A 13,010-nucleotide genomic window follows, 5' to 3' on the forward strand; every position below is an offset into this window, starting at 1 on the left:
TGACAGAAAGGCAGAAGATCTGGGGACAGGCATAGTGGCTCATGCTTGTAATCCCAGCACTTTGGCAGGAATAGGTGGGAAGATCACTTGAGCACAGGAGTTCAAGACCAGCCTGGGCAACATAGTGAGACCCCCCCCATTTCTTAAAAAAAAAAAATGGGTGTGGTGGCTCTTGTCTATAGCCCCAGCTACTTGGGAGGCTGAGATGGAAGGATTGCTTGAGCCTGGAAAGTTGAGACTGCAGTGAGCCAAGATTGTGCCTCTGCATTCCGGCCTGAACCACAGAGTGAGACCTTGTTTCAGAAAGGAACCTGGAACCAAGTCATTGAAGTAATGGTTGAAGGAATCATAGATGTTGGTCTGGAAGAGGGTTTGGATGGAGTAGATGGCATTAGTTATCTTTAAATATTTGAAGGAGTATTATTGGAAAGAATAAAAAAGCCTTTTTAGCATACTCAATAGTAATAGCATTAAAAACAACAAAATAAGCATTTCAGAGTTTACTATGCCTAAGACACTGTTTTATCATTTTATAAATTAATTTAATCCTTACATCAATCTTCTGAGATTTGCTATTACTGTATTTTACAGATAAGGAAACTGAAGCTCAGAGAGGTTATGCACCTTGTCCTAGGTCACACAACCATGAAGCAGCAAAGCTGGGATTCAATCTTTGGCATTCTGACTCCAGAGCCACCCCTGAAACCATATCACACTATGTTGTCTCCATGCCTTTAGTTCCAGAAGGTAGAAGAGGGCTAGTGGCAGAAGAAGTCCACCCCTGTATTTTTTAGAAATCTGTATTTTTTAGAAATACAGGGGTAGATTTCAAGGGAAAACACAACAATCAGAACTGCTAGCCAGGCATGGTGGTGTGCACCTGGGAGGCTGAGGCAGGAGGATCACTTGAGCCCAGGAGTTTGGAGCTGCAGTAAGCTGTGATCATGCCACTGCATTCCAGCCTGGGTGACAGAGTGAGACCCTGTCTCAAAACAAAAACAACAACAAAAGCAACAGCTGCTTAGGAACAGTGTTTCTCTGCCTTGTAATGTTACTGGAAATGGTTAAGTAGGCTATTATAAAAGGAATTCCCCAAACTGGCTGGATGAGACCAAATGGCAACAGAGATCCCACTGATTTTGAAATTCTGATTTGGGAACATAATTTTTTTCATTACATATATAAGAAGGGAGGGAACAACCTTTGTGCCATTTTATGTAATGAAGATCCATTGTGAAAGGTATCTTTTCAACTAATTTTCCAGATTTTGTTGATTAGTAACTATTTATAATATACCTGGTGTGGTAGATGTGTCCCCACCCCTTTCTAAGGTACCCTTGCTGCTCCTCCCATAAAGATGTATGGTCTGTTTTCTCCTCCTCCTTGAATCCAGGCTGGGTTTTGGACTTGCTTTGACCAATAAAGTGTTCTGTGAACTCTGGAGCCTGGTCCTTAAGGGATGTTGCACCTCTTGCCTCTGTTCTTTTGGTACCCTGAAGCCTCACTGCTGTGAAAAAGCTGAGTCTAGCCTACCAGAGGAGGAGCCCTGGCCTGGAGGAGAAGGGAGGGGCCTTGTGTGAGCTGGTGCCAAATGCCAGATGTGTGCATGAGGTCATCATGGCCCCCTCCAGCCCCAGTGGAGTTGTGTGATGACAGAAGTCACATGAATGACCCAAGGAGGGACATGAACAGAACTATCTAGACTGACATCCCACAAAATCCTTAAAAAGAATAACTGTTTATTGTTGTAAGGAACTACATGTTGTGATGGTTTCTTATGCAGCAATACATAACTGACACATAATATGTTGGTGTGGATTTGGAAGTAGTGGGTATTTTAAACTATTCTGTAATTAGACTTTTTTCCCCAGTTCAGTGGACCTCTTTCAGTCTATCTAGTCATTCTTCTGTGTTGGTGAAACCTTTCTGGGTTTGGAGTATTTCCTCTTAGTATTATGTGTGTTGAAGGATAAGAGTCTTTATAAGACTCTTATATTGGGACCCGGCATGGTGGCTCACACCTGTAATTCCAGCAGTTTGGGAGGCTGAGGTGGGAGGATCATTCGAGGCCAGGAGTTCAAGACCAGCCTGGGCAACATGGCAAAACCCCATCTCTACTAAAAACAGAAAACTTACCAGGGCATGGTGGTGTGTGCCTGTAATCCCAGCTACTCAGCAGGCTGAGGCACGAGAATTGCTTGAGCCCGGGAAGTGGAGGTTGCAGCGAGCTGGGATCATGCCAGCGCACTCCAGCCTGGGGGACAGAGCAAGACTCTGTCTCAGAAAAGGAAAAAAAAAAAAAGACTGAAGTTGGGTTTGGAGAGAATTGTGATATGGGAATCTGGACTTGGTGGCTTTCTTGGAGAAAATCATGTAATTTAGAGTCTATAAAATGGAGTTCCGTTTCATGAAAATTGGACTCTGGAAAAGGCAAAAGTGTCATACCACTTTTTCCGAATATGCTAGAATATTGCACTACTATTTCATTTTCTTTAAAGCCATTGTCATTTCAGTGGGCATATGCTTCTTTCACTTTTATTACTTGTGGTTTCCAGAGTGCTCATTTATTCCTGAATTTAGAGATATTTCAATTTTACTCTTATCTCTGCCTAACTGCTGACTTTCCCTTCTTACTTCCAAGGTAGATCGGTTTGGTTTAGTTTGCCTTTTTCAGTAAATCTTTTAAGGAATGTATGTGAGTTAGATGTTTCATGTGTATTTTGATTACATTTCATTGATTTAAATTTTTTTCATCATAGAGAGTGTCTAATGTTATGCATAACGTTTACAAATTCTATTACACTTAGACCACTTGTATTACCTTCTAGCTTTCCTAATGGATTGATTTCATTATAGATTTTGGAAAAAATGAATCCAGTACACTCTAAGAATAGTGAGGTGGCTGAAGGAAGGCTCTGCAGTTAGACTCAGTGGGTATGAATTTAAGCTTTGCTGCCTACCAGCTGTGTGATTTGGGGCAGCTTTCTTTATCCTTTCTGGGCCTTGGTTTCCTCTTGTGTTAAGTGAGGTTATCAGAAGCACCAACCTCAAAGGGTTGCTATGAAGATTAAGTGAGATAATGCTTGTAAAGTGCCTTTTCAGCATAGGAAATCCGTAAATAGTACTTGTTATAGTACAGCTATTACTAAAGCATAAGAAAACTCAGTAGAGGGAAATCTTCGTTTAAGGACATTGAGCAGTTAGTCAGTAGAAGTGACGATGGTGATGCTGATGTGGGGGGGATTGTTAGCTTAATGATGAGAGCTGTCTTATTAAAGTCCTCTGGTGCATGTGAATATTGGGTTATAGCCCATTTAGTGCTTGATATCAAGAGTTAAAAGCAGAAAAAATTTAAAATGGAAGTGTTGGAATCCATTAGTTGCCTGCATCAGAATTAAAGCTAAAGTACTTTTGAATGATATTGGAAGTTGCTGGGGGAAAACCATCTTGCAGCCATTATGGTTATGCATGTTTCAGGGTTTGGCAAGGTGAGCTATGCTTTTCTTCCAAGATCAAGGAACAGGATTTCTGCCTGTATGACAGCGGGAGCTGGGAATTTTTGTTCTAATTTTTGCTCCATTGCTGGCTTCTCTGTCCATGGGCAGATCGCTGCTTCTTCCCAAGCAGGATTCTGATTCCTGAAAGGGCCCCAAAAGCTTAGCCCTCCTGTGAGGATCGGAGTAGATGGCGACTTTGAAAGCAGGTGGAGGGTTAAATTCCAAAGTAAACGCAAATGTAAGTAGCTCCAGTATAGAAAAAGCTCTGTTAGCTGAGAGATTCTTGCCGTTTTATAGCTAAGATTTTATTCTGTGGCCCTCTTGAGTTCTGTAATTCCCAGATAAATATATTTTTTGAAATATTCAACTTTGGGGTGTTTGTACCCAATTTGCAGGTGTAGAAAGCTCCCTATTACTCCAGTCTGAATTCCTTCCGTCTGATTCCAGGGAAACCTTTGCTATGATTTCCTTTAATGTCTAATATTAAAGGCATATTCTATTGCTTTGTCCTCACTTGCCTCGAAATTCTCACTCTTTTGAACATTTAACTTTGAGATCCTGTTGTCTTACAGCTTTGGAGTTGCTGTTTTATCTTCTTTATCTTCCTCTTTTTTTCCTCCTACCAACTTCTGGACTAGTTTGATGCCAGGGACAACTTAATTTTTCCCCGTCTGTGTGGCTTGGTTCCAGCACTCTCTCCACTTTCACTAAGGGCCTAAATCATCCACCTCCCTGCCTCTTGGGTCTACCACAGCATCAAGGCGCTGCTTTGTAGAGCTTCGTTCGAATAATTTTATGTACTGGCTTGCAAGCCTGAGGTTTCTGCAGGAAATAAAATCTAAACGTCAAATCGTATGTTTTAAGACTCCTTACCACTTGGCTCCTGTTCTGCCTTCCCTGAACCATCCACACTTTCTCTTCTTTACAGTTCTGACCAGTATTCCCACACTGGGAAAGTGTTCGTAGACACATCTCACCATCACACATCCCAGCAACCCAATCACTCTTACGTATCAATAGTGCAATCTCATTTATGTAGATTAATCAGGTAGACTGCTACTTAAACACAGGCTATGTCACTATAGATTGGCTGTTTTCTATAGAAATGATGCTGTAAGTGGTGATGACTTTTCTAGGCTATCTCACAGCTACCCACTTAGCTGATAATATTGGTGCAGGACTGACTGCATGAAAACAGAAAAGAAGCATCAGTTACACATTTTAGTAAGAATCTCCTTGATTTCAGATAGCTCTGCCTAAAGAGGGACATGCTTGTTTAGAGCATGAGAAATGGAAACTTGATAATATTTTGAGAGTGTTTTTGGGAACCTCTAAGGGTCTGGACATTTAAAAAAGGTTCCAGTCATATTCCCAAATATACAGCTTTCCTTTTCTTTTTCCTTTTCCTTTTCATTGTGTCATAAATCCCTTAAGAGATATCTACTCTGATTTACTTTCTGGCTGCACAGCTGAAATAAACAGGGAAAACAAAGTAGGGAAGTAATTTTCCTGAGATAAGTGGGCAAGTGTTGAAGGCCGAAAGAATGAGGGTCGTGATCAACTTAGTATACCACTGGAAGCTATATGAGTAAACAGCAAACTGTTTCTCATGAAAGCAGGTTGTTGGCAAACTGACAAACTGTGTCTGCCTGCCAGAAGGAATGCTGGGGGCAGTCACCACCCAGGCACGGTGTTTCTTGTGATTAGGCAAATCTGAAGCCTGTTAGCAATAATGTGAACCTGTGATCAATCAAGCAGCTGACCAATTGTTACCTCCTCCCTGCTCTTTCTACCCAATAAAAACAAAGGGCTGTAGAAGCTGGAGGTTGCTGCCTTTGCTCCCTAGAAGCAGGGAGCTCTCTATTTCTCCTGGCCCCTTCCTTTAAAATAGTTACTTTTGTTTTAAGTTTTCATTTCTGCCTTCATCCTCCTTCCTTTAGTCTCCTAATGATGGTCTCAAGTAGTAACAGTAGTAACTGTTGTAATGACGGTCTCAAGTAGTAACAGTAGTGACTGTCGTAGTGACAGTCCCAAGTAGTAACTATGACAGTCAGCTACAGGCAAGAGTTGAAAAGAGGTGTGAGGAAGAAAGGTCTGTTAAGGAGATGGGGGAGTGTCTGCGGTGGTGGTGTTTCGAGGTGGCATTCGTGTAATGGAGAGTGGTGAAAATGAAAGTGGAAAGTACTGCCTGCCCATCATTCCCTTGGGAGTAGCAGAGAGGTAGGTGGTGAGGAAGAGGCTCTGGGCTGAAAGCTTGCAGGTGACCCACAGGGATAGTTTGCTTGCTGTCCAGGGTGGCCTTGGATTGGGCGTCAGAAGAGGAAGGAGACACTAACAAAAGCCCTGGGGATGCCAACCTCCTGAAAGAGGTCCAGATGCAGGTAGGATGGGCACACCCCTGGAAGGTCAGCCAGATTTCTTTGATTTAGGGGGAAAATCAGGGTCTGGGTTAGGTAGGCTCCTGATGAATGAAATTCACTAGTAACTGCTAATGTTTGTTGAGTGCTTATTCACTGCCAGGCCCTGGGCTAAGCATTTTACATTTAACCCCTTCAACAACCCTATGAGAAAACATTTGGGAGGCCGTTATCTACCCAAGTTTCCTCAACCAATAAGTTGACAGAGCCTGGGACTCCCCCTGCACCTGCCCACCCCTTCTCCCCGACCCCACAGGTGGGTTTGGTGCCAGAATGTATCACTGTGCTGTCAGGTGGAGACTATTTGGTTCAATCCCTAAATTTTGGGAGTGAGGGGACAGCTAGTTTTGCTGCTTAGTTACCTGCTATTTTGCTGCTAGTTACTGTGTATCTTTGTGCATATGTCTACAAAACATATAGCATTATTGAAACTGTTATTGTTTCCTTATACCACTGAATAGAAGAAAATGGAGTTTCTGCTGGGGGTCACTGTCTGTGGAGTTTGCACGTTCTCGCTATGTCTGCAGGGGTTTTCTCTGGCTACTCGGTTTCCTCCCACATCCCAAAGCTGTGCCCATTAGGTGAATTGGTGTGTCTAAATGGTCCCAGTGTGTGAGTGTAACCGAGTACCCTATTAAGTTTTTCTGTGATGGCATCGAATGCCTGTTGATGTTCATCTGTCCAAGGCTGGGGGCTCTGAATCTAGTCCCTTTTAAAGGCCTCATAAACTGGCTTAGCCGTCAACCCCAAACTTGGAATTCAAATTCAACAAAAGTCAGACATTCCTAGGAATCCCTGCAATTGCCTCTCATTTGGGGGAGCTTTTGGGGCCACTGTTATCTGCTTTCAGTGGGGTCTTTAGGCTCCTTCAGCCTGAAGTCGAGGTTCCAGAGACTAGACCTTGATATAGCACAGACACCTGTGAAAATCTCCCCTACCAGGAGATGGCTTCAAGGCTACAGTCAATTTACAACCCAGCTGAGCCCCAGATGATGCCAGCCCATTCACAAGATGGAGCAACAATTGAAGACGAGTCATCGGAACAAGTCATGCATGCCTGCACTGCCTCACCCCATGCCACAACTTCCTTCCCCTTCTTTTTTATTTATGTATTTATTTTTATTTTATTTATTTAATTTTTTTTGAGACGGAGTCTTGCTCTGTCACCCAGGCCGGAGGGCAGTGGCGCGATCTCGGCTCACTGCAAGCTCCTCCTCCCAGGTTCACGCCATTCTCCTGCCACAGCCTCCCGAGTAGCTGGGACTACAGGCGCCCGTCACCACGCCCGGCTAATTTTTTGTATGTTTAGTAGAGATGGGGTTTCACCGTGTTAGCCAGGATGGTCTTGATCTCCTGACTTTGTGATTTGCCCGCCTCGGCCTCCCAAAGTGCTGGGATTACAGGCGGGAGCCACCGCGCCCAGCCGGCCTTCCCCTTCTTAAGCCTTTGCACTTCACTTGGAAATTTGAAGTGGTTCCATTAAGGCAAGAGTCTAGACCATCCTGCACATTGCTAGCTTTGGGCTGTAATCAAGTCACTTTCTTTCTACCATATCTCTATCTTGCTAATTTGTTTTGCAAGTGGTGAGCAGCTGAACCTGTGTTTGGTAACGAGTGTGGGGGTGTGAGTATGAGTGGGTTCTGCACTGAGATGGCATCCTGTCCAGGGTTGGTTCCTGCCTTGCGTCCTGAGCTGCTGGAATGGGCTCCAGCTACCAGAGACCCTAAATTGGAACAAGTCAGGTGGAAAATGAATGCATAAAAATTATCTAATAAAAATTTGTAACGTCTATGATAATCATACAAATGCATGACAAAAAAATGTAGTATCGAAGCTCTCAGTGAGCCCACCCTGATGGTAAATGTTTTGAACTGCATGGTGGCAGGAGGTGCTCCTTATAATGTTTGCTTTGCAAACATTTTATTCCTTGGTTTAACCCACCACCAGTACAACTGCCATCACTTGCTGATTCATCAAACTTGGGTAAATAATGATCTTACCTGTGCTTATTAATCTTTAAGTGTATGTACAGCTCATGTTTATTTCAGTGTTTACTATTAGAAGTGTTTTGGTCTTTAGATGTTTGATGTTTTTGTGACCAGAAATATGCAGTAGGAACTTACCTTTTGTTTATATCAATTAGCCTGTGGTAAAATTAGTTGCATTATACATTGTTTTGCTTAAAGTTACAATTTCCAAGACCCTACTAGTGATGTTAAATAAGGACTCATTGTACAATCCAGCTAAGAGCAGCACTAAGCTGGGTGCAGTGGCTCACGCCTGTAATCCCAGCACTTTGGGAGGCCATGGCGGGCAGATCTCCTGAGTTTGAGACCAACCTGGGCAACAAAAAAACTCGCCTGGCATTGTGGTGCGTGCCTGTAATCCCAGCTACTCAGGAGGCTGAGGCAGGAGAATCACTTGAGCCTGAGAAGTTGAGGCTGCAGCGAGCTGAGATCATGCCACTGCACTCCTGCTTGGGCAACAGAGCAAGACCCTGTCTCCAGGAAGAAAAATAAAAAAGCACCAAAATGAAAAATTATTAAACTGAATTTTCTAGTTCCCTGAGGATTAAATCCTTAACGCAGGAGAATTGTCTCAGATAGAATGTCCCTGAAAAACATCTAATGGCAAGCCTTCTAAAACTTTCATTTAGTCTACAAGATCATTTGTGTTCAAATTTCAGTCCTTTTAGAAGATCAGCTTTTTGTTAATCAGATTCTTCGTGAGGCAAAGAGGTCATCCGATGTAATACCAATCTTTTGACAGGCGAGACATTAAATTATAAACCAAGAAGTTAAAATTACCTTCCCACTAAGGGGAAGCCTATCAAATTCCTGAAAAGTTCCAGAAAGGAGTCTTGTTATTCTGAAGATGAAAGTATTTAAAAATAAATTGTGAGTAGAAATGGATAAAGCTAGAAGTAGTTCTGAAACATAGTAAGGAACTTGAGAAAGTGTTATTGAAATACGAGGGCTTAGGCATGTGTTTTAAAGCATGAATGACTGCTTCCGGATCTCTTAGGTTGCAGGAAAAGTCCAGACCAAACTTTCTGGGTGACTTTTAGGTAATGAAATGGGGCACTCTGGGTGCAAGACCACTTATTTCTGAAATCGTGGTTTATCAGAGTTGAAGTTTATTTCCCTTCCTGCTCTGTCTCCCAGTGGCCTGAAGAAAGGAGTTTGTGTGTGGCAGATTCTGAGTCAGGCTCTAAGTCTGAGTAACTGTACACTGGCATTAATGGGATTGGCCGTGGCAGAGTGGAGGGGCAGCGGCCTGGGTCCAAAGACTTGGCTTTGAGCCTTGGCTCCGTTGTTTACTTATTTGTTTACTCATTTATTTAGACAAAAATTGTGCATATTTATGGTGTACAATGTGATGTCTAGCTATACATTGTGAGATGATTAAATCAAGGTAATTAACATACCCATCACCTTACCCTCCTTATCGTTTTATGATGAGAACATTTAAGATCTACTCTTAGCACTTTTCAAGAATATAATACATTATTGCTAACTAGAATCACCATGCTGTATGATAGATCCTCAGAATTTATTCATCCTGTCCAATATCTTTTAACCAGCATCTTCCCCCCTTCCCCCCGGCCCTGGCAACCACCACTTCTGTGAGTTTGACTTTTTTTAGATTTCACATATAAGTGAGATCATGCAGTATTTGCTTTTCTGCTCTGGCTGTTATTTCTGGCTCTGTGACCTCATCACATTTGTCATCTATAAAATGCCTACTTCCCCTGTTCCACTTCCACCTACTTCACCAGGCTGTTGTGAAAACAAAATGAGATAATGTGTGAATTCTGGGGTTTGGCATTACTGTCACATGTTAGAAGTAGTTGGTGGGGTTGGGGAGGGGGGTGCAGCTTAAAATTTTGCTCTTAATTTGGCATCCACAATGAGACATATTTGAGAGGTTTAAGTAAAGCAGTAAAGGCCATAAATGGGTTTAAATTTAGTGAACTCTGTTAGTTGGAACATTTGGAATCATTTAATTTGCTGAATTTTAGGATCTAACTTTCCTATACCTTCTCTATTACTTAGAATATAGTCATGGCTGCCATGATGGAGAGATCTAGAATAGGAGAGGCTTCAACAGCCTAGAAATGCATTTCTTTTTCCTGTAACAGTCTAGATCTAAGTAGTCTGGGGCACTTTGGGGTTTGGGGGTGGTACATGGATTTGGGGACTGAGAGGCCTCTGTCTTGTCCATGTGACTTTCACCTCTTCATCCACGGTGGCTGTTCCAACTCTGTTCAACAGGAAAGGGAGGGAAAGAAAGAGATGGCCACAGCCTTGTCCCTTCACTCACATCCTTTTGAATGGAGCTATTCAGGTGTCCACACTTAGCTACAGTGTAGTGTTGGTGTCCAGAGGAAATTTTAATTGCTGTGTGAGAAGAGAGACTGAATTCTGAAAAGGGGTAGTGAGGGGCAGTGGGTGATGAGCAGTGTCTGTCACAGATGCCTGTGGTTATGTTATTAACTGCCCTTTAAGAAATGTATGGATGAGGCCTAGCACAGTGGCTTGTGCCTGTAACCCCAGCTACTCAGGATGCTGAGGTGGGAGGATCACATGAGGCCAGGAAATCAAGATTAGCCTGGGCAACATAGACCCTGTCTCCAAAAATACATAAATAAAGTGCGTAGATGCATGGCAGACAGACAGGTTTATAGTATTCCATTCTGATAATCAACTGCAGGATGGTACTTGATTTCTTATATATATTTTTTGAGGCAAGGTCTCACTCTGTCACCCAGGCTGGAGTGCAGTGGCACAATCTTCTCTCACTGCAACCTCAGCCTCTTGGATTCAAGTGATTTTCCTGCCTCAACCTCCTGAGTAGCTGGGATTACAGGCAAGTGCCACCATGCCTGGGTAATTCTTGTATTTTTAGTAGAGGCAGGTTTTGCTGTGTTAGCCAGGCTGGTCTCAAACTCCTGGCCGCAAGTGATCCACCTGCCTTGGCCTCCCAAAGTGATGGGGTAACAGGTGTGTGCCACCGTGTCCAGCTGATTTTAAGTTTTTATTTTATTTTTTAGAGATGGGATCTGGCTATGTTGCCCAGGCTGGTCTCAAACTCCTGGCCTCTGGTGATCCATCTTGGCCTCCCAAAGTGTTGGGATTATAGGCATGAGCCACTATGCCTGGCCTATAGTATGATACTTGAAAGGGACAACAAGGATGGTGAGCCTGTTGGCTTAGAGGTTTGGATATTGTTTGTGCTTTTCAGACTTTTTGAAGCCATTTATTATTCACAAAGCACCTGGTAGTCCCTTCTTGCTACATTCCAGGCACTGCGCTAGGGGCTGGGGAGTCAGAGATCATGGTCCCTGCTATCTGAGGTTCACTCCACAGAAGAGACAGGTATATTATGCAATGAGTAGAGAACTGTCTGATGTATATACTTTGATGGGAGGCTGTGGGAACCCGTAGGAAAAGACCTGACCCCTTTGACAGGCAGGTTGAGTGTGTGTGGTGTATGTGTGCATGTGTGTGTGTTTGTTGGATGCAGGAGGGAGTAAGGTCACAGGCAGGAGGAGGCTTTATTGGGGTTATGTCTGTATCACCTCCAACAGTGATGGTCTCGGGGAGTGCGAACTAACTGAATTGATGTTAAGATGCTGTTCTCTAGTGTCATGTTCATGGCTTAATATTTTGTCTCTTTCTCAGAAACTCTCAGCGTGGGCATCGGGCATCTTCGTGCCTAGGAGCCATGCTGCCCCGATGGGAACTGGCACTTTACCTACTTGCCTCACTAGGCTTCCACTTCTATTCCTTCTATGAAGTTTACAAAGTCTCCAGAGGTAAGGCCCCAAGCTTTTCTGACTTTCTATCAAACAAGGAAACTCCTGTCAGAAAAAAGGAGCAGAGGTGGAAGATTCAAGAAGATGATCCAATGGTGTCAAGATGATGTGGGCCTTGATTTGCTTCCCCCTGTCTTGGATAGTTTGAATCAGTGACCTGAGTCCATTAAGTTTCCTACCCTAATCCTGGGTCTTTTAGGTGATGCTGTGGCTTGTCTTCTATAATTGGTGGGTTTGATTCAAAGGCTATTGAAGGCCATGGAGGGGATTTGCATTCAGAATTCAAAGTAAACTCTTAAATTTCTCTTTCATCATTAGTCCTCTCAGACATATGAGACCCGGGCTCGTTTTATCTTCTCGTTCTGTCATTTTTAGTGTGTTGCCTTTGTCTGAGTGCTGGAGATAAATCATCATCAGGTCACATCCCAGCCTGTAGGAAGGAGAATGGGAGCCCTCCTTTATTTTAGTGGCAGTTTGGCAGGGAGCACTAGTCACTCCTGCTCACACCCAGTTGACCAGCACTGAGTCCCACGGGCACAGCTGGGAGGCTGGGAAATCGTCGTTAGCTTGGTGGCTATGTGCTATCTAAAACTACTTTTTTTTTTGTTGAGACCTAGTTTCACTCTTGTCACCCAGGCTGGAGTGCAATGGCACGATCTCGGCTCACTACAACCTCTGCCTCCTGGATTCAAGCAATTGTCCTACCTCAGCCTCCTGAGTAGCTGGGATTACAGGCGCCCACCACCACGCCTGGCTAATTTTTGTATTTTTAGTAGAGACGCGGTTTCACCATGTTGGCCAGGCTGGTCTCAAACTCCTGACCTCAGGTGATCCTCCTGCCTCAGCCTCCCAAAGTGCTGGGATTACAGGTGTGAGCCACTGCACCCAGCCTAAAACTTCTCATGTTATGGAAGAAAGAGAAAGAATTTTGGAGGGTCCTTGAGCAGTCTCTGCCGTAGGTAGCAAGAGTGTCCTAGAGGTGATAGTGATTACTGAGTCTTGTCTTAAGAAGAGCAAGAGTCAGCCAAGTAGAGAAGTGAGCAGAGGAACTCTGAACAGAGTTAAGTTTGCAGGCAAATGATGTTGGAGATAGCTTACCATCATCAGGGAACTACAAACCACTCATCAGGACTAGAGTGCAGAGTGTGATGGGGAGTAAAAGAGTTGAGCTTAGATCAAAGAGCAGGGATAGGTTGTGAAAGACATGGGTTGTATATTTGGCCAAGGAGTTTGGATCTTATCTTGAAGACAGGACAGCATATTGAAAGTAGTGCAGTC

The 13,010-nt window shown here is 43.6% G+C and overlaps 1 protein-coding gene across 7 annotated transcripts in view; it reads left to right on the forward strand.

Annotated features, from left to right (window-relative positions):
- HHAT (hedgehog acyltransferase) overlaps nucleotides 1-13,010 on the forward strand; it is a 348,767-nt gene that overhangs the window by 10,194 nt on the left and 325,563 nt on the right. For 6 of the 7 annotated variants that reach the window (XR_004433737.1, XM_033196750.1, XM_033196753.1 and 3 more), the window contains exon 2: nucleotides 11,599-11,732. The exons of the other annotated variant lie outside the window; for it this stretch is intronic. Coding sequence is in view for 5 of the 6 variants with exons in the window: in XM_033196750.1 (XP_033052641.1) it covers nucleotides 11,642-11,732 (91 nt within the window). In the remaining variant the exon portion in view is untranslated. The remainder of the gene's footprint in view (nucleotides 1-11,598; nucleotides 11,733-13,010) is intronic. 7 annotated transcript variants of the gene reach the window in all.

The sequence above is a fragment of the Trachypithecus francoisi genome, unplaced genomic scaffold (genome assembly GCF_009764315.1).
Source record: "Trachypithecus francoisi isolate TF-2019V2 unplaced genomic scaffold, Tfra_2.0 Lachesis_group5, whole genome shotgun sequence".
Classification (NCBI taxonomy): domain Eukaryota; kingdom Metazoa; phylum Chordata; class Mammalia; order Primates; family Cercopithecidae; genus Trachypithecus; species Trachypithecus francoisi.